This window comes from Pieris rapae, chromosome 9 (genome assembly GCF_905147795.1).
Source record: "Pieris rapae chromosome 9, ilPieRapa1.1, whole genome shotgun sequence".
Classification (NCBI taxonomy): domain Eukaryota; kingdom Metazoa; phylum Arthropoda; class Insecta; order Lepidoptera; family Pieridae; genus Pieris; species Pieris rapae.
The window spans coordinates 870,189-891,967 of record NC_059517.1 but is presented as its reverse complement, the minus strand read 5'-3'; the positions used below and the strand labels follow the sequence as shown (position 1 = coordinate 891,967).

At 36.2% G+C, this 21,779-nt stretch overlaps 2 protein-coding genes across 4 annotated transcripts in view; both read left to right on the top strand.

The window, feature by feature from the left end:
* The window catches only part of LOC110992579 (lysine-specific demethylase 3A), a 131,308-nt gene extending 121,843 nt beyond the window's left edge, over positions 1 to 9,465 (top strand). For all 3 annotated transcript variants that reach the window (XM_022258458.2, XM_022258457.2, XM_045629590.1), the window contains 7 exons: positions 151 to 2,277; positions 2,421 to 2,568; positions 2,822 to 2,952; positions 4,782 to 4,867; positions 6,816 to 7,029; positions 7,240 to 7,758; positions 7,888 to 9,465. In XM_022258458.2, the coding sequence (XP_022114150.2) occupies positions 151 to 2,277; positions 2,421 to 2,568; positions 2,822 to 2,952; positions 4,782 to 4,867; positions 6,816 to 7,029; positions 7,240 to 7,758; positions 7,888 to 8,922 (4,260 nt within the window). In that variant the 3' untranslated portion in view covers positions 8,923 to 9,465. The remainder of the gene's footprint in view (positions 1 to 150; positions 2,278 to 2,420; positions 2,569 to 2,821; positions 2,953 to 4,781; positions 4,868 to 6,815; positions 7,030 to 7,239; positions 7,759 to 7,887) is intronic.
* Positions 9,466 to 10,522: 1,057 nt separating this feature from the next.
* On the top strand, positions 10,523 to 14,154 carry LOC110992582. Its single transcript, XM_022258460.2, has 3 exons — positions 10,523 to 10,674; positions 12,254 to 12,457; positions 13,982 to 14,154. Exons 1-3 carry the CDS (start codon positions 10,647 to 10,649, stop codon positions 14,038 to 14,040), a joined length of 291 nt encoding a protein of 96 aa, XP_022114152.2. The 5' UTR covers positions 10,523 to 10,646; the 3' UTR covers positions 14,041 to 14,154.
* Positions 14,155 to 21,779: the final 7,625 nt, after the last annotated feature.

Below are 21,779 nucleotides of genomic sequence, written 5' to 3'. Positions count from 1 at the left end.
TTCGGAGGCAATTTCATATTGCATACAGCAGCGTTAAAAAATGTATAATGTGTCTAATTACTACATTAGCATGGAATAGTAATTATGCAATGATCAATTTAAGACAGTAATAAATGAATCGTTTCGTAATTGGTGGTATTTCTTTTATAGCGGGAGCGGAATATGTCCTGGTCGCTACTCAATAATATAGCGCCCAACAGAGGAGGCTCAGGCCCTGAGCATGACAGGCTCCGGGCGCAAGAACGCGCCTACTACTCGCCCCCGGCGCATCCTCCCGACCGGCTCTCGCAAACCGAATACACCCAACACAATCCTCACGCTCCACACTCCCCCCATTCCCAGCACACACCTAGACATACCCTCTCCAAGTCAGACAAACCACCCCCTCATCCCGGCCTTCCGAAAAGCGAACCAAATTTCGCGTCCTACAATTACCCCCTATACCGGTACGATAAGCTCAAAGATCAACATCTACCAGCCCCACCTCCCCTTGTCCCTGAAAAAAATTCTGTGATAGTCAAACATGACGCTAAACAGATCCATTTGGAACAGAAGCATCCATATCCCAGCAAACCAAGAAGTGAACCGTCGCCGCATTACCTCTCCCGGCCGTATCGAACAGGTTTGTCGCCTCACGCGCCACCACATCCGCATCCTGCGTTACAAACTCAACCTCATGCGGCTCTTCCTGCTCAAGACAAGAACCGTCGGTTATATCAACCGCCGCCTCCCCAAAGATCCCCCGCGGGATATTACCAAACGGCGCCTCCAGTCAAACCAAAAGTATCGAGTCCGGCGCCACCTCACATCTATGGAAAACCGAGCAATTCCCCCAGCCCTGCACATTTCGGTATTGCAGTGGAACCACCACTTCAATTAACAAAGGCCGAGCTCCCACCGGTACCATATCCGCCGCCGTCAGCGTATTCGCCGGCGCTTCGAACGAGACCACCTCCGGTAGCGCATTCGCGGACACCGGAACCTAGACCGCCTCCCAGAGCACACGGAGATACCGCAACGTCGACTTCTCCCTGTCAAACGCAGCCGTTGGATCTCGGGATGACGCGGGAAGATCCCGATCGGCTATCGCCTAGAAGACGGTGTCCTTTCGAATCTTCAGATGCGGATCCAAAAAGACGGCGATTAGACAGTCCCGCTCCGGAGCCCTTGATAGCGGCGGCGGCGAGCGTAGGCCGAACGCCCTTAGGTTCCGAGCCAGCCCCACAGGCGCCCGGCCCCCCCTGTGATGTTAGAGTTCCTTCGGCCGATGGCAGTGTGGAAACCCCCGAGAAAGCCGCCGGCGCGTCCCCCGCTCCTCAAATAACGCCATCGGCGAGTCCCGCGCCGGCGACGATACCACAAATACCCTCATCACCCCCAATCAGTACGACGTCGACGCCGCCCGCCCCGCCCGCTACTCCACCAGTCACTACAGTCGCGGAAAGCGAAACTCCGGCTAAAATTGCCTCTCCTAGTCCGCGCGACGGTGCCGCTCCCGTAAGGCATCTAGGAAAAAAAGCCTGGCTTCAAAGACATGAGACGGCACCCATTGGGGAAGGCGATTGTTCCGGCGGTGGTGGCACCTGCATAACGCTACCTATGACACTCAGCCGAGTGTCCGAACCGGATGATTCGAGTTCTAATATAGTCGTTCCGGTCGCGGCGAAGTCTATTCAAAGAGGCGCGCGTAAAACGTCGAAACCTCGGAAGCCCAAAGAAGTGAACGGCCGAGTGGACGACGTCGAAGAAGACAGCTCTAGTTCGGACCGTGAACCAAGTTCGCCGCCAAAGCGAAAGCCCCCGAAGGCGAAACGGAAAAAGGGGGCCGTTAAGAAGGCGAACGATGAGCCAAAAAAAAAGAAAGCGTCAGAGAGTGGAAGTGAAAGTGATAAAGAAAGTGATGATAAAGACTCCGATTCGGCTGGGAGCGGGAGTGGTAGCGGTAGTACTTCCAGTAAGCGCGGCGGAAGCAGAGCTCGCGGACGAAAAACCAGAGGTGGAGGACGAGGAGGCAGGAGAAGGGAAGACCCTCCTAGAAGAACTCCCTCCACGGCGCGTCCGAAGCCTGGCACGGAGTCCTTTCTCCAGAACGGGCCGTGCTTCGAAGTCGCCCCTAGGCTAGCTAAGTGCCGCGAGTGTCGCTGGTCGCCCGCTCAACGCGACAAAGACATGCCGAACATATTTTGCCGCTTCTACGCTTTCCGAAGACTGAAATATGCAAAGAATAGACAATTAGCTATAGCTGGATTTTCCGATCCGTACAAAGACGCTGAAGAGGTAAATATAAATTTACTTTAAACATTTTGCCTTTTGGTTCAAATTATAAAGTAAAACATTTAAATCTATCTCAAAACTTGGAGACAACTTATCCGATATGTTTTTTTAAACAATTTCATTTTTAACTTTTTTTTCGTTTTTAGGATGACAAAAAATTATGGTTATCATCATCAGCTGGAGCAGCAGAATTAGATATAGAAATGAGTTGTTTCCTATTGAGGGAGATTGGAGACCAATTCTGTGAACTATTACAACAGGAAAAGGAAGCCGAATCACACCATTTAAATGAAGGTAAGGACAACAAAGATTCAAACTTGACAAATCACGGCCTTTTAGATATTTTATCTGTAGCACTCGCAAACATTTTATTATTTTAATTTTATGACCTACTTAGACCTTTAAGTCAAAACTTTGTGGAAAATGTTCAGTACTTTGGAGTACTTACACGTACACAATACTTAAATTTTTGTTTTCGAAAATTTATTATATAGGTAATATTGTTTTTTTCCTCGCAACAGACTTTAAAAATTATGAATGTCCACAGATAAGACGATAGCGTGGAAACGCGTGGTTCAAGGTGTAAGAGAAATTTGTGACGTTTGTGAAACGACACTCTTCAATTTCCACTGGACATGCGGCAAGTGCGGTTTCGTCGTCTGTCTTGATTGTTACAAGGTGAGACTTAGTATATAATAATGAATTAATTTATATTATTTATATTAAAAAGATATTCGAGTAATTATTTGGGAATTAACAACAAAGTATATTTGTCTGGGCAAAGATTGCCATATACCAACCTTCACATAAAAAACATGCCATTGCCCATTGCCTTGGACACATATTGCTGTATCTGTGTCGTGATCATTTGTTTTTCTAGTAGGCGATTAGCCTTCTGTGGCCGACACGCCGTCTACTTTTTCAAGGATGTTGTTTATAATAATAAAACTGTCTCAATGTGTTTCCGTCACTTTACGAGTAAATAAAATAAAATTTATAACAATTGGGTGTTATAGCTCAGCTAGAAAGTACATTAACGGGGTCCGAACCCCATCAAACCTCAGGGACTAGAGTATCACGGTCATGCAGACAAACAGCTCTGCTTGCGTTTAGACACTAAGCAAATATATTGTATTTTGTTGCTATATGAAAAATACTTAGTATTTTAAAGAAGTATTTGAGTTTAGCTTCAATATCATTATTGACCTTGTGGTATTGTCATCGTAATTATTTAAATTTGACTATAATCACCTATTTGTATTACTATATACACGAATAATAATAATAATAATAATAATAGCCTTTATTCAGATTCATTTTACATTATATATTTTATATACATTTAAACAAATTTCCATTTTAATCCAATTCTGGTGCATCTGTGTGCCCTTTTTTTGGCAAAGGCCTCCTCCAAATCCCGCCATTCCTCTCTGCACTGTGCCACTCTCTGCCATGTACCACCTGCCGTTTCTTTAATGTGGTCAATCCACCTTCTCAGTTGTCTCCCTCTTTTGCGTTTGCTGTACCTTGGGCACCAGTTAAGCAGTTTTTTGCTCCACTTTTCTGTACCCCTTGCGATGTGTCCCACCCATTTCCACTTTAGCTTCTTGATCGTTGTTGTAACATCTGTTACCTTAGTTATTTTCCTTAATACTGTATTCTTTATTTTGTCTCTTCTTGTTTTCCCTATCATACATCGTTCCATCGCTCTTTGACACACCTGTAGCTTTGTATACTGCGCTTTAGTAGGCGCCCAAGTTTGTGATCCATATGTTAGTACAGGTAGTACACAAGTATTGAAGACCTTTCTTTTAATTACCATGCTTGTTTTCTTATTTTTCATGACTTCTTTAAGCGCCCAAAAGCTCTTCCATGCTTTTGCTATTCTTGTGTCGATTTCTTTTGTTGTTGAATCGGTCATAGATATTGTCTGCCCGAGGTACAAGTACTCATCTACGTATTCTATAATATTGTTATTTAACAGTACTTTTTCCTTTCTGGAATTCGTCATTACTTTGGTTTTCTCGGTATATACACGAATAATTAGTGTTAATTATTGTTCTATTTTAACCACTATATAACCACAATATACCACACCATAAAATCAGGCAATAATTCAATGCTTTTGGCTTGAATATAATGTATCGTTAATTTGTATTTAATGTGTAATAAAATACTGTTAAAGTTCATCGGAGGTCAATTAAATCCGTGGAGGTCAATAAATACGATCTTAATACCAATTCGAAAATTAATATACTATGGGTCTGTTTCACAATCTCAAGATAAGTTCCAAATAAGCTGTTTATTACGTATTGGTAGGATAAACAGTATTTTTGCGTTTCACGGCTGTCAGATAGCGCTATGCGTCATGAAACGTGAAGTATCTTATTCGGAACTTTTATCTTTTGTATAATTTATGTGTTGCATAGCTATTTGGTACTTTATGCAAGGCTTATTTTTTGTACCGTATATAAAATTAATGCTAATAGGTAAATTCATTATTTCAGTCCAAAACATCAGGAGAGGCCAGTGCCAGTCCAGCTAGTGAGACCAGTAGCGCCAGTGCTACCAATGGAGAGAGAGATTCTTTCGGGTAATTATATATTTTATTTTTAATTACAGTTACATTTTATCTTTTTGTAAATTAATTATGTACTTCTTGTACTTTACTCTCTGTAGGTGTTTCTTGTAATTGTTCCCTATTAGGGTTGCCTGGAAGAAATTGCTTGTTAGAGATAAGCCCGCCTGCTGGCTTATAACTTATGACACATGCTTTTTTATATGTATGATTTAGAATATTATGATAACCAAGTGTGATTAAATAAATATTTCACATGTGCTATATTGATAGCTATCTAATAATTATAGCTTAAAATATATAGTTTTTATTTATTGACTAGTAAAATGTCAGCATAGTTTTAAAATATTGAGTAGGCAAATCCAATAATTACATACAATTTCGCATATTTATCGAAATATTGCGAAAAGCGGTTTACAATTTCGTGATACAAACAATTAATGTTGAAATCAGATCATCGTTTTGAAATTCGTGAAAAATGGTGATGAAATTTATAGAGTAAAATGAAAACTTACAACTGATTACTTAATCCTTAGTCAGGCATCAGATAAGCTCATTATATGTCTCATTTACATTACGGGATTAGTATGTCATTCCATTAGTAATGTAAAATACCTAAATACAGGAAAGATGTGCTACTTAATATGTAATTAAGTTTGCAATAGAAAGTAATTGTATGTTCAAAACAATTCCTATGTATAATGTTTTTATAGCTAAACCACATAAATATATTGACTTGTTTATGGTATCGCGGAATGTTGTTAAAAAATGTATTAAGAATATCCATAGCGCAAAATCACACACATCATGAGCACACCCCACACACCATCACGTACATACCCACACTTTTACATCATCACACAACACAACTAACTTAGGCTTAGTTAAATAAATTAAATCACAATTAGTCAAATGTATTAAATAATTTTTGTTTGTTTGTTCCCTTTTATAAATCTTTTTGTTGTTAAATGTATCATGTATTCCATGTCTGGCTATATTCTCAGTATATTTGTTTCTAATTGTATATAATTTATGTTAGTTGTAGGAGTACTAAATAAATAATATTGTCAATTACATCGCACCAAGGTACTTTGATAATAAAAAACATAAAAGCCAATATAGGTACATATAAAGTCCTATGTACTGCCATTATTACTAATAACCCACTTGTGATAGTCACGTGCATGTTTGATCTGACGCGTGACCTCAAAGTTATATAAGTCGTTCACGTTCATATGATTTATCTTTATGATTTAATTATCATAAAGTTTATTATTTCTTTAGCCTTAGTTTATCACATTAATCTATTATATTTATGTACAGATTATGAGGTCACGAGACAGTCTATTTTTATAACATGATTTTAATATAATGCAGAAGAAATAATCCTATTACGATATATGAATTATAATAATTATATCAAAGCAAAATTTTGAACTAATTAAATAGGAAAATAGATCTAAAATCTCGTCTAATCTAAAGTACGTTTGCATTTATTATATAAATGACGATCATTTATTCCAAACGGTTTATTCTAGTCAATTTTTCCGTCAATAGTTTAAGGAAAATAATTTTAAATTAACTGTTTTTATATTAAAGTTGTATAATATCAAAATACTCCAAACAGTCAAGACTTACGACGACATCGTTTAGAACATTCTACCAGTTATATTGACCAATCAAAGGTCCCGGCTGAATTCTATTGTATTAAGTACTTGATAACATCTGTTACAACTGTTGGTTTTAACAACCAAATATGTAGTCCATTCGATGTCGTTTTCACAGATTTTGACTGTTGTTATAATAAGAGAATCATGTCTCTGCACCAAGCGTATTTCTTTCTATTGCGCATTCAACGTTTGCCAATAAAATGTGTCTGGCACAAACGGCTGATCTTGATGCAATTTGAGTGTATGTTCATATATATGACAAGATTATACTAATAACATATATTTCCCTACAGCTGGCTTACATGCACATCTGGTGGGGCCCATCCTGCACGTCGCTTACTCCTGACCCAGATAGCGGCAGGTGGGGCACTCGTGGCGGCTGCGGCGCGAGCTCATAGAATACGAGCTGCCTTCTCCTTACCGCCTTGCGGCTGTGGCTACAACACAGAACCCCCAGCTCATCATAAAGCGGCCGCTCGGTTGCTGTTACAACGGGCTTTGCAAAAGGTAAATTTTATGTTTACCAACTATATACAAAAAGCTGTTTAAATTTCACATGAATAGTATATGTGTAACTAAAGATGTCAGTTAGTGAGTAAAGAATTGTTATTGCCTTTTTTAAGTTCCGTATAGTAGCATACTTTTAGCAAATCCTGCAATTTCTTGCAATTTGACTAAATTAAATACAAAATAAACTAACATGAAACTTATTTACAGAGTGTCAAAAAAGAAAATGTCAAAGAAGAGAACAGTCCGACAAACGGTTCACCGGTCAAGTCAGAAAACGGAAAGACCGGAAGCTCCATCGTCAGCTGGCTCTCTGATCTTCCTATCAAAACCGATCTCAAGTCTGAGAAGTCGGACTCGAGCTCGTCTGACTCCGAAGAAAGCGGGAACTACTCGACGCTCCGGGAATTATTAATACGACCGGCGCCCGAAGGAGGAGACACCCAACCCAAGAAGAAGCAAAAGAAGAATAAGAGTGATTTACTCGATGATGTAATATCTAGTGTCATTGATGATAAAAAGGATGACGATGAGGCCAAACCGTTCGCGTTGTCCAATGTTGTGAAACGGTATGAAAGGGGCCGAGGAAGGGAAGAACTGCCCATTCGTATCATGACGCTGACGGAGTCCAAGGTGCTGTACCCTGATGTGCCTCATTCCTGGCTCTGCGATGGAAAGCTTCTACATTTAACGGATCCCGCGCACGCTGGAAACTATAAGCCTTTCCAGGTAATTAAATACAATTTTTACTGAGATGCGAGGAAAATCAACCTCATTATATTCTGTCAAGAGCGAAAGAATAAGAGTGACTTTACATAAAATTGTGATATTTATTAATTTATTTTATTATTTTTCCAGGACCAATGGAAACGTGGTCAGCCAGTTCTCGTGTCAGACGTGTCTAGTCTTCTCGACAAAGACCTGTGGTCGCCCGAGAGTTTCTCGCAAGACTTCGGCGAGACGCGGGTGGACCTGGTCAACTGTGCCTCGGGACTTGTGGTCCCCAACCAGCCCGGAAGCAAATTCTGGGACGGGTTCCAGTTGGCTGCCAAGCGGCTGAGGGACGAACGGGGCGCCCCTATGGTCCTCAAGCTCAAGGACTGGCCTCCGGGCGAGGACTTCGCCGAATTACTCCCGACGAGATTTGACGACCTGATGAGGGTTCTCCCTCTGGGCGAGTACACGTCGCGGAACGGAAAACTTAACCTGGCGGCTCGACTGCCGGAGTGCTTCGTTCGACCCGACCTCGGGCCCAAGATGTACACGGCGTACGGAGGGGCCGGAGGCACCACAAACCTTCACCTCGACGTAAGCGATGCCGTCAACGTCATGGTCCACGCCAGCGCTCCCGCCGACGCCCCCGAGAGGGCCCGAGAGGCTTCCCGAGCCGCCGAAGAGGCCGGAGTCGACGTGCTGTCGCGCAAGAGAGCCAGGGTCAAGCCGCCGGCGGCCCTTTGGCACATCTACGCGGCTAAAGACGCGGATAAGATCCGCGATTTCCTAGTCAGGGCCGAGCTGGAGCGAGGGGCCAGGCCGCGGGCCCAGCACGACCCCGTCCACGACCAGACCTGGTACCTGGACGCGGCTCTGAGGGAGCGCCTCTACCGCGAGTACGGCGTCGAGGGCTATGCCATCCTCCAGTGCCCCGGAGACGCCGTGTTCGTCCCGGCCGGCGCCCCTCACCAGGTGAGGAATCTGCTGGACTGCATCAAGGTGGCCGAGGACTTCGTGTCCCCCGAGAACGTTTCGCGCTGCTTCGAGCTGGCGCAGCAGTTCCGGCGGCTGTCCCGGCAGCACGCCAACAAGGAGGACAAGCTGCAGATCAAGAACATCGTGTACCACGCGGTGAAGGACTCCCTCTGCTGCCTCGAGGAAGCCCTGGAAGAGAAGTGAGGGCCGGAGCGAGGCTCGCAATTGATCTCAACTTCGAACGTAACGTTATCGTTAGTTCAGCATTTAACGTAAGATTGGGAGAAGAGGTTCGCCGAGAGCGGAAGAGGTCCGGAAGAGGTCCTCGGAGACAGAAATTAGTCTGAATACGGTGATAGTGATATCGAGACGTGGATGTTTTATGTTCCTTTATCGAAATACAAACTTTTCCGGTTAATACGGCTTAATTGTAGCATTAGTGATGTATGTATTGTGTAAATCTTTAATTCGAATTCCATCGAGTACATATTAAGAAGTCTTGTAATGTTAAGTAACTTTATTGAAGTAAACGTATTCGCTCCGAGCATTGTACATTAAACGCGGCGTGTAGATAAGTTTATCCTACGTTAGATTTCTCAATTTGGTTAGTATGTTACGGAATGAATAGTTAAAATGTGGGACGATTTTATTTTGTCCTTATTGCTGTATTAGAAGAAAGCAAGTTTTTTTTGTACTGTGTATATTATGTATGGTTATAAGTTGGAATAAAAAAAGATGTTTATATTATGAGTGGCTTTTATTTCTCCTTGTTTTAGTATGGAATAGCAGACCCTTCAGATCTTAGTATGTGTATTACACGTATAAGTTGAAATTTTTAATATAGATTCGACCTGTACTCAAAAGCAGGCATATATACATAATATACGGCCATGTCCGGTCGTCAGTATTGTTAACGCCTAGTAATGCACCGACTTCCATTGTAAACTTATTTTCAATTCTTAAAACTTATTAACATAGTTCACTCCAGCTCTGAAGAAGAGAATTGTTACTTAGAACGAACGCATACCATACGCGACAAGGCTCTTTGTGGGTCTATTAGGTCAATTATTTTATTAGATAAACTACTAGGGACATCTCTGGTCTAAAAGTAGAAAGATAATCTTTGTGTTTAACCTAATCTTACTATTCGACGCTAGAGGGCAGTGTAAAAGATTTTACCTAGATAATTACCAGGCATAACGCTGACTGAGCTAAGATTAAACAAGTAGGATGCAGGATTTAATAGGTAATTTAAAAAAATATCAAAGAAACAAATGCAATCTGAGGCCAAGACCCATTTAAGGTTATGGGGCCACTCGATTACTAATACATATTTATTATAATAAATAAAATTTTAATTTTCATTACGATATATTACTTTACTTAAATACATTAAGAAGATCCGAACATTTTAATCCCATTATTTATATTATTCTATTTTAGTTCGTTGAAAGCAATATCAATTCAATACGTTATTGCTTTCGATAATTTGCGCATGACTAAGTAGGCGTTAACTTTTCAGCAAAAACAAATTCTTAACATTATAATTTATACAGATTAAACACATATTTATTATAGCTTGATAATGTAAACAACACATTTGCTGTGTACATAAATCATATGATTTTAAACAATACTATTCAACAATATATTTTTAAAACTTAACAATATAAAAAATGTCATTTACAAGTTAATAAAATAAGTAATTCACTTGTAACTTAGTTCATTTTATAAACTTCTATTTGTTAAGCGATTGTTATTTGTAAGTAGAATATAATGTCGTTAATGTATAAACAAGAATCAAAACTGCGGGTTATAGACTCCTAAGTGGCGTGATAAAAATGCTCTGATATAAAGCGAATCTGACCCCCACCTCGCTTAGTTCACCTTTAGATTTCCTTTAGTGATCAACAAGCGCATTATACAACATGAAGGCTTTAACAATTTTCTTGTTTGGTGAGTTTCTTTTAAATTATACATTTTTAATTTATCATAACTATCAATTTTAAAAATTTAGCTTACAATTACCTACGATTACAAACGAAAACTTTCCAATGAGTTGCATAAATCAAACTCGATTATTTTTTATCTGTTGTTTATGTATTATGTACGTGGACCAATGTTTTTATTAAAGCTATGTGTGGGTACGATTTGAGTAAGAAGTTCGTTTATTAATAATATTTACGCTGAAATCCTGTTTTAAAAAGAATTAATTAATGTTGTTTGCGACTTTTAAAGCCTGTTTGGGGAAATTACGTGAAATATATGAACGGGCTTGACTGGGATAGTGTTGGCGTATTACAAATATTGTAGGCTGGTCGTGGATTCGAACCCCAAGGACAAATAGATTATTCTTTCTATGTGCTAAAAACTCTATCTCTCTCATGTCTGAGCGTCGTGCAACGAAGCATCTAGAGCTAGCTAGTGCCTAAAACAAAAAATGGATAATGTTAAAATTGCAAACTACTGTCACTGGATCATTTACGGAAAGATTCAATTTAGTTATGTATTAACTTTATATGTATAAAGTTTCATTAGAATAGAAAAGGCGTACAATTAATGTTACGGGTTACTCTGAAATAATCAAAAAACTACCAAAACTTGTAATCTCCTTTAGGTGAACCATATATAATTTATTTGAAACGTTTTTCTTATAGGTATATATTTAGTACAGTATTGTAAACTGTGCCAAATAGCACATGCCATAAAAGCCTACAAAATACAGATCAATTACGTAATCAAAATTAAATTGTCCGGATCTCCAATGAACTAAATTCAAACTCCATCGTAGCATGTAATTTCTTCAATAAACTAGTATCAGCTAGAGCTCGTCTTCCTGTGCTTATAAGCTAATTTGCTGACCCTTGTCGAATGAACGCTAGTACAAGGTCTTGTAGAATTACTGGAATGAGATTTAAATTGTCGAATTACGTGGGAAGGTCTTTTGTATGAAATGTAATTTTAATGAATTAAATGTTACGTTACAGTTTTTATAGTTTATGAGATCCAAACTATCTTTTTATATTTTTGTATAATTATATGTTAGATTAATTGATAGATGTAAAAATTTTGCAATTAATAGGACTAGAGTCTTCAAAGAATTACGATTTTTATTTACCTATCCTTTATTTTTCAAATGATTTTTGTTTTTTGAAGAACGATAAAACGATTTTTGGTGTTGTTTCAAATACAGTATAAGGGAGATTACAACTTAATTTAATTTTAGTATAACTTACATCCTTTGGTAGCACTTGCTTTCGTAATACTTAGTAATAATGAATAACCAGCATTCACATAGCAGCAAGTTCTGTTATATTTTGGAATTTAAACATAGGCTATGTTGCTCATGGATAATGCAGTATTTCAATCGTGAAAAATTTTTTGAAATCATTTAAATTTCTTTTGATTTTATCGTTACAAACATGTACATTTATCATATATGATTCCAATATATCTTCTTACCTCTATACATGTGTAACACAAATAAGCATTATCATATGACCTGAACGACTACAGTTATGATGATTTATTTCAGCGGTGATTATCGTGGCAGTTTCTTGCCGTCCTGACAAGCCAGACCTGAAGCAACTCAAGGCAGAAGCGGCACGAAAGAAGGCATGTTTGCATGACTGCGGCAGTGCCAAGTTTGAGCCGATATGCGCCGGAAAACAGGGAGAGAAGCCTAAATCATTTGGTAGCGAGTGTGTTCTAAACAATTATAACTGCGAGAACAAAGATAGTAAGTATGACTTTTAAATGGTTGAAAGTTTTATTTCAAATTGAATAACAGTTCAGTTAAGTAAAGACTAAACTAAAACGCGTTAAATTCGGACAATTATTGAATTAAATATAGAAATAGCGTTTTTTTCAGCAATGATTTGGTGTTTTAATATAAAGAAAGAAGATTTTCTTTGAAATTTTATCCGACTATATAAAAAGCAATCTCTTTGAGATGTAAAAAAAAGTTCCCATGTCAAAAAGCTTGAATCCGTGTTTGTTCTTATAATTATTATGAATTAATTTGTTTACTTGCGCTTTTGTATTCCTTGTTATTATAATGTATTGGTACTTGTAATGGTTAGCTGCCTCTGTTTTGATAAACTTAAGCCTGTGATTAAAACTAAATCAAACTAATAACACCATCGTCAATTCGAGTTAGAGAATTACGAAGACTAGAATTAGGTTATTAAAATAGCAATAAAACCGGAAACGCACTCCGAAGCCTCGTGGCATTGAGAGTGTCGATGTCGAGTTCATCCCGTTCTTCTCAGAACAAGGCTTCCTGGTAGTTTTGCGAACGGATGGCATAGTTTTACTCTTTCGCGAATTTTGTAAACGTTTTTGACATTCATAAGCATGCCCTAAGTCGCATCTAAATTGAATAAAAAAATTTTGATTGATTGATTGATTGATCTATCCTCATTAATTGCTTTCTGTTCTAAAAACAATCATTAAGTCTGTCTATTTTCATCTGGTAGCCTTAATATATCAGATAGAGAGACGAATAGGCCTAGGGAACGACGATAGCTTAATAAGAGTTTAAGTTTTATCATTGGCTTTTGTAAATATGAAACAAAGGCTCAGAAGACCTCGAATAAAAATGTTTTTGATGAATTCTGCGAAATGACTCATGACTACTATAAATAGTGCATGTTCGCTGTTGCGTTGCGGTTATTAGGCTTTGTTTGTATACCTCACTCACCTTGATTTACATTATCCTTATGTATTTAAATCTAGATATGTAACTTCCTTATGTTTATAATGAATATTTTAAGGGAAAGATTTCTAAGACTTTTATGTCAAATTCAATTCGCTTTTGAGATACGGGTTAGTAGCGAGGGGATGTTTGTATGTATAACTTCCTCCTCCTCCATCCTCACTCGAATAAGTATCGCCATACAGCGTGTCGAAGGATATGTCAGCGTTAAAGAAACACCGCCACCTGAACCATACTTTTAAATATTATTTTAATTATATATTTGTTAATTTTTAATTATAATTATAATTACTACGTACTATACTTTCAGTATAAAATTTCTGTTTCTCTTTTTTTAATGAATTATTCTTAATATATTCTGAGTTACTTAGTGGTATAAAAGTCAGTTTATTAGAGACATGCCAAGCAAATAAACAATTATATTATCTATTAGAAACTGGTTTTAGCTAAAGTGGACAGATAGTTAATAATAAATCCTGCATTTATAAACCGTTTGTTTCCATTATATCTGCAGATTTATTTTTATATTAAAACCTATTTTTCCAGCTCTACAGAAGATAAGTAAGGGCGAATGCAAGGGCTCCGACGGTATACGCCTTTCATAAGATGTGCTAAAGGCCGTGTTCACATGAAATACTCCTTTTATTTTGTTTCTATTTATGTTTCTATTAACTATATTTTTGCCTGCTTTTGACGTGAATAAAATATTTTAAAGCTTACATTTGTTTGATTATCAACCGATCACTATAATATATCCATTCAGCCAGTACCCTGAATCGCTCTAACAAAGTTATTTCGGCTGCTAAACCTCATGCCGGTTGATCAGTGTTTCGGCTTATACTTTTTCTTAAGATTAAATAAATACGCATCTTCCTTCTTTTTTATATATTCTAACATTAAACCATATTTTTACCTAAGAAACACAACTTAATCTCCTAGGATCACGGCAGTGAGCCAACTAGAGAAAAGCGGCACGTACTTTCCTATTCTTAACGCAGAAGAGGCCATTTTCGACTCCATATAACTTCTTTGTGGATAAAATTATAAGCCTTTATTTTCTGTTACTAAGCAGGGATTTTATAAAAGCAGTATATTTCAATCAATAATCACAGTATTTTCATTCAATTTCAACTAGTATTTAAAGAATTTTAACTAGTCAAATTAGTTAATTTTGTCATTCACTCTCTGCGACTCACTCTGAGCGATCATCACGCTAAGACACATATAGAGTGAAAAAACTTAGAATACATTTAGTGTTTAGTATATAAATGAATAAAATAAAATATTTTGCATTAGGACCGGTTTTCTAGATACACAAACTGCATAAATATGGCATGGCATAGAAATACACATAATTTCTCACAAATAAAACGGAATAATAAAGTAATATTCAGTTTTATTTGTGAGAAATTTACAAACTTAAGACAGAAGGTTCCTCTACTAGGGTTTGAATAAATTAACCAACTGATTACATGGTTCTTACTACTTTTTACGGTTTCCGAGACTTGATTTTTTACAGGTTATTTTTTGGATAGCATATGTTTTACCTGAGAAAACATTTTGATTAATATTCAGAAATAATGGTCAGTAACGCTGCTATATCTATTTGATCAGATAATTTAATTATACTTTAATTACATTTAATTCAAAAGATCTTATATTAGCGCCATCTATTGTCGTGAAGTATGGCATATATGAGTAATGTAGAAAATAAAAAAGTAATAACAATTATTTTAAACAGTTCTCCATTATAATTAGCTTTATTTAGTATGATTGACTTAGTTTTAATGATTTTCTTTTAAATAAAACACTTCATTTAAAATGATTACATGTAAATTTTAATATAGGTCGGACATTAATAAATTGGTACACAATTGGTAGAATAAATAGAATTATTAAGCTAAATGGAATCTTTCAAATTCCAAATACCAGGATAAATACAATCTTGATTCGAACAACATGTTTTTATATACGACCAATACATAGTTAGGATAAATTAATAATTATCTCGATTTAGGGGTTTAGGCTCACCGCAATTCCAGTGTAACTTGAGCACTGATTTTGTTGAGTTGCATATGATACGTGTGAAATAAATATTTTTTTTATACACAGAATTTTCAGTTCAAAACCCCTACATAAAGCTAGCAGTGTAGGAACTTTCAATTTCCAAATGGATTTTTTTTAGTTTAAACATACGTTTTTTTAATATATCAAATCGGCAGGCCTATATCAATTCGACTCCAATCGCGTAATTTCAATTAGCCATCTTCGTACTACAATATTTGAAAAAACTGTGTATGTCAAAATTAAAACGTACTGCCTATCAATCAAATTTCAATATCTAAGACTGTTTGAAACATGTCGAGTATCAACTATCAGAATATCATTAAATTATTGGATTAATAAAAAAATCTAAATATCTATTTTAAAAAATACTTTAAATATGGACGCATCTTCTTTTATCAACACTCCCCCAATCCTGTGATAGCGTAATCTGTAATTAAATAAATTAATATTAGATTAGCATTTAATTATTGTTAAAACTCTAAAAACGAAATTAAAAAACTATTTACGGCATAGCCCAATACGTTTTTGACATATCAGAGTTGTACTCAGCACTTCACCACTTCACAAGTCTATGTTTAAAACATATCAAATAGCTTAAGTTTAAATCTGAAGATAGGATATTGGCACAGTTGAAATGTAATTTTCATACACTGACTTACTGATTTCTGTATGTGTTTGATCAATTGTTTCTTTACACACGCGAATAATTGCGTTTAAGGCATGCCGGTTTCAGTACAAATTTCTCTCAACAAACGTTAAATATATTGAAAGACGTTAAGAAAGTAAAGTAACAATATTTGCTTGATTAATATTCTCATAGAAGCCGTTATATATAGATAAAATCTAAATATGGGTTACGATATCGTATTCTATTTTAAACCCTTTGATTTATTGAACCCTCTCGTTTGCAGTCTATTTTGAGACGTTATCAAACTTTATGAGTAGAAAATTACTGTATGTGCTCCTTTGAATGAAAAGATCATTTAATGCTTAACTCTGAAAGGTGTTTTAGATTTAAATAAACTATGTTTATATATTAAATAAAAAATTATAAATTAAATTATTTTTTAAGAGAACGATGGAATAAAAATTATATTACTGTAAATGTATCGTTACAATTAAAATCCTTACGTCCATCCATTCAAAATAGCATTAACATAATTTCATACAAAGAGACAAAAGGTACTTTAGTTGTAAGAGTGCAGTTGGTTTCTGCTATGAGACAAGATACATAAGAACAGTATGCCATTCGATTTCAAAAAAAAATTAAATGAAGGTAAGGTAAGAATCTTGAGAAACGTAACGGCAATCTCACGCAGACCATGTTAATAACAATCCTGTGTTGTCGCGATTGTTTAAATGGACATTCCAACCCCGAGTGGGTGACACGTATCATTTTTTAATAAAAGTGATGTTGAATATGGGGCATAATAAGTTTACTAAGGCTAAGGTGGGGCACAAAAAAAAGGCAAACGAATAGCGTATTGTGTTTTGTTTTCTATACACAGATATATGTGTATATCCTATATATAACCTACACCCTATACGCATTCAATCTGTCTCTTATATTATTGTTAAAACCGTAATTGGCGTTTCATAAAAACATTTCTATACATACATGTACTTTCTCGACACGAAACAGCTTCCAACTCGCAAACTGTGGCGAATGTTCTAGCTGTTCCTGTAGCATCGAAGGCGCAGACGGGTCCAGCTGGTGGTGAGGCACATCTGCCTGCGCAGAGTGGAGGAGGCACCCCCTCCTGCACCCGGGCCCTCACCACTCCAGGTGGCAATGGGGCCTTAGGGTCCACTGCCATCTCATTATCTTGAGTGAAGTAGACGGGCCCCACTATTCGAAGATTCGCCGACTGTGCTTCTTTTAAGGCTGCAAAAATAATTAACAATTAAATAAAAAATTTAATTGGTCATTTTATTTTACCAATTTTTCAGTCTTTAAATAACAGAGAGATTACTCCATTTTTCTTGGTTGATGAGTGTAGTGAGGGTTGAGCATTTATACAAGAGTATAATAATAATAATTAAGTCTCATTTATTCCTTGAAATATTTATCGACATTTGCAACATTTAGATATATTTTAAATTTTGTACAGAAATAGTATTTTTAAAGATCTCTTATAGAGTATAGGCCTCCTCCAATTGGCTCCATCTCTGTCTATCTGTCCACCAACTGCCAAATTATCAAAATATCATATCATCGTTTTGCATTACTTCTAACAATATGTTTTTGTTGTACGCGGATGAAAGAAGTATTGGAATTTTCATAAAAACTTCAAAACTTTATTCGTGGCAGAAAAGAAGAAACTACCTCTCCAACATGATTGACAATACACCGATATAATATGAGAAGGAAAGTTACCTACTACGTGGAAATCTGCCGCTTTATGCGATAAATTAATTGGAGCATCGATTGTTTATTTTCCATTATTGTTTTGTGTGACCCTGTATCTTATCAAAATTATTTGTACATTAGTTTTCCTGTGATCTCATCTTTACTGCGTATTAATTCGATCAAGTGTGAATCACTCATTACAATTCACTATTTCTTACATTTAGGTATTATTTTAATCTAGCTTATTTGGTGGTTCAGATGGTTAAAGGAGGACTGGGTTCTCGAAGAAAGAATAATTGTTAGGTATGAAAGTAAAATCTGTGGCGCTGCCTTTCTGAGTTCTGGACCTCAGATTTCTCTATCTGTTTCATGATAATTTGTCAATCTAATAGGCAAGAAGGTGATCCTGTGCCTGACGTACGCCGTCATATTTTCGGGTCTAAGGCAAGTAGGTTTCCTTACTATGTTTTCCTTGACTTTTCGGGCCGTATTAGCCGGGGACCGAAATTACGACCTCACAGCAGCCTAGTGGATCCAGCGTGCGACTCTCATCCACGCGTAGATGATGATGATGAGAGTCGCACGCTGCAGCCGCTTAGTATTAGTAAGAACAAAAACCAGGGGTCTCAAGAGACGCTACCTCCAAGTTAACTCTATAACAAAATTACTTTAACTAATTTGTGGAGTATATTAAATATAAACCGTGAGAATTGTAATAAACTGCTATCATATATCCTGCTGATTCACGAGGGAGCATCCTTTAATGACATCGCTTTTAACATAAGTATGTACTTTTCTACTGGTAGGCTCAGTACTTAAAATAAACGTCATATTATAAATATTCTTCTGTTCGGTTGTCTTGCTAAAACTCGAGTATGGCTGGACCGATATGATCTGGGAAAATTTGTAGAAGTTCAGGGAAGGTTTAAACGAGACATTTATAAGTAAAGTGATTTTAAAAATAACTGAATTTTTCCAATGAAAACTAGCTGGGAAATTTAAAATGTCTTTTGTCTTTTTAGAAATGTCAAATGTCACTTCGTTGTCATATTTATGAAGCCTTCAGAAGTTTGTGTTTCATAGCTGTAGGAAGTAGGATGTTCGATGTTTAAAAAAATTGTATTATATTTTGACACAATTTTAAGATAACAGAGTAAAGGGGGGTTGTCTAGTACACAATGAGGTATAAAAACATAATAAAAAAAATAATATGAATATGTCAGATATAAAATTGTGTAATTATTGTCCTGATTAGTTTTTTAATTCAATCATGAATAAAATTTTATAAAAGCTTTTGCATGAAGTATTTTTGATACAAAAATATATCAAAAACACGTCATAGTTTATCTAAAACCACTTTCTGTATAATAGAGATACATAGATAGAAATAAAAGTGCATCAGCCATAGTTTATCTCTGCCGAAGTGAGCCTAGTCAACTTGAACTTTGCGTGATAACCCTTAGAACAAGCCGCCATACGGTCTAAGTCTAAACTATTTGTTAAGAATAGACTATCAAAAAGAATTTTAAAAAAATGTATTTAAAAAAAAAAGAAAAAGTTGTCTAAATATCGTTTTTCAAGCCGTCTGTTGAAAAATCATAAAAACAAACATAAAATCATAAATATAAACTACATATACAAAAGACTCGTTTATTAAAGTAATAAGTACATAATTAAAGTGTAGTGTTACACTGTCGGAGGTTGTCGTTAATAGATGTTTTTCCTGGCTGGAACTCTGCACACCAACGCTTAACCGTAGAATATGGAAGAGCATGAACAACTAATCTTGTTCTCAAGTCTTGATTTACCAGCTCAATATAATGTTTTTCAAGCTGAGATATTTTAACCTCGCGAACTTCTTACTTTTTATTTAATAGAAATTTCATAATTTTTATACAATATGATAGTAAGCGTTTCGGGTATAATATTAACATTTATGAAATTGAACTGAAAGTATATTACAATAATAATTAAAATTAATTAAAAACCTAGAAATATAGAATATGGATGGAGACTGGTAGGTATATCAAAACTTAGAAAACTCTTTATCGAGACAATCAATTTAGGTCATAGGGCAAAAATCATACTGCAATCGTTATAAAAAATATTATAAAATAAACATAAAAAAGTTAGTTCTTTGTTTATTTAAATAAACAAAGAAATTACTTTAATTTAGCTTTGTTTTGACTGATTCAAATCGTAAATCGATCTTATTACTTATTAGACTATCTGATTCTTTAATTTCTGTTAAACTGAATCAGCGTTTTTAAAATAGTTTTAGAAACTCTGTAAATTTTTCGAATAGAATTCCTGATAATATAATTATGATAATGCCCAGAATGGTTAAGAGACGAGAAGAGAGAAGCACTCAATAAGTCATTAAATGTAGTAATTTTACGTTTATCTAAAGAGATTTTATTTTAATGTGTCGCACAAATATTAAAATATTTAGAGATAAGTCTGGCTTTCTTATCTTTTATATGAGAGTAGAAATTGGCGCAGAGTTTGCGAGTATTCTGATTTCTTCATTAATTTCAATTTCATTCAATTTATGTACATATACGGTTGTAGAGGTTACACTACAGGATCGCTATTATTTATATATTTATATTATTATATATTTTATTACAAAAATACTTGACGACGTTGTGACGTTGACAAAACATTAATGAAATGATCACAAGCTGTTATTTTTATAGTTAATCATTTTTATTGAATTATTTTGAATGGATACAAAGAAGGAGTGAGTAGAGTGGAAGAGAGATAGATACAATACAATAAGCGTAACGGGACAATGAGTCATTTTCACTTTTTCATGTGGGCAGCCGGCGTTCTGGATTTATAAGACTATTAGACCTATAAGATTTATAAGACCGCTCAAATACTAAAAATATTTTCACAAAGGAACTTACCAACAAAAATGATAAAGTATAGAATCCCCCAGCTTTTCATTTCCACTAACGCTGCGCTGTAAGTTACTCCTTACACTCAAGTTTGTTTACGTGCACTTTTGCACTTTTTAATGGAGTGATAATAAACCAATGTTGTTTGGTAGAGATTTGTTGGCTTACTGCATCAGTAGAGTTCCAAGCTTGCTTCGGGATGGACGATAGAGGGGAAGTGGGCGCGGTCACTGATAACCTTTGCCACTGCCGGAGGACACTGATAACAGCGCCTTTCAAATGAGAACTTTATCTACTTAGGTGTGATAGGCCCAAAGCAAAAGTACAGATGCTAAGGGTTGAACACAGTGAAATTGAATCAAAGCGGAGTTACAATTACCAATACATTATGAATTAACGAATTACATCATACTTTACAATGTATATTGCCCAGAAACGTCAGGCAATTATTTATTTATGTAGGAACATAGATCGCTATTGAAATCAAATTTACAGACCAATAAAAGGCACCATGCTCGTTGTATAAGGGTAGACGTAAATATGCCTGGGTCATGTTAAAGATTACGACTGTTTTATTAGTCATGTTTTATTTTATTTTCACTCTCAAATACATGGTATAATGTGAACAAAATAGATCAATGCAACTTTCTCACAATCGAGTATCAATGTCTCAGAAGAAAAATCCCGAGGACAGTTTTTGTATTGAAAGAGTCGCATTAGTCCGCCAATGTTACTTAAACATAACTTATTACTCCAATTATTATTTTTTCAAGAATCCAACCCAAAAGAACGCATCGTACGTCATGGAATCCGTCGGAAATGTAGACTTACTAACATTTAAGTTCGTTATAACGAATGACAAACAAAATATGACCACTTTAGACATTTACACTAATAATCTTTGCAAAAAGGAATTCCCACAAACCTTCACGTTACGTACCTTCACGTATTTTACAAGCAATTCTGCTTGTAAAATACGCTAAATGACTCACAATGATCACTGAAACCTTCTTTGTGTTTTACT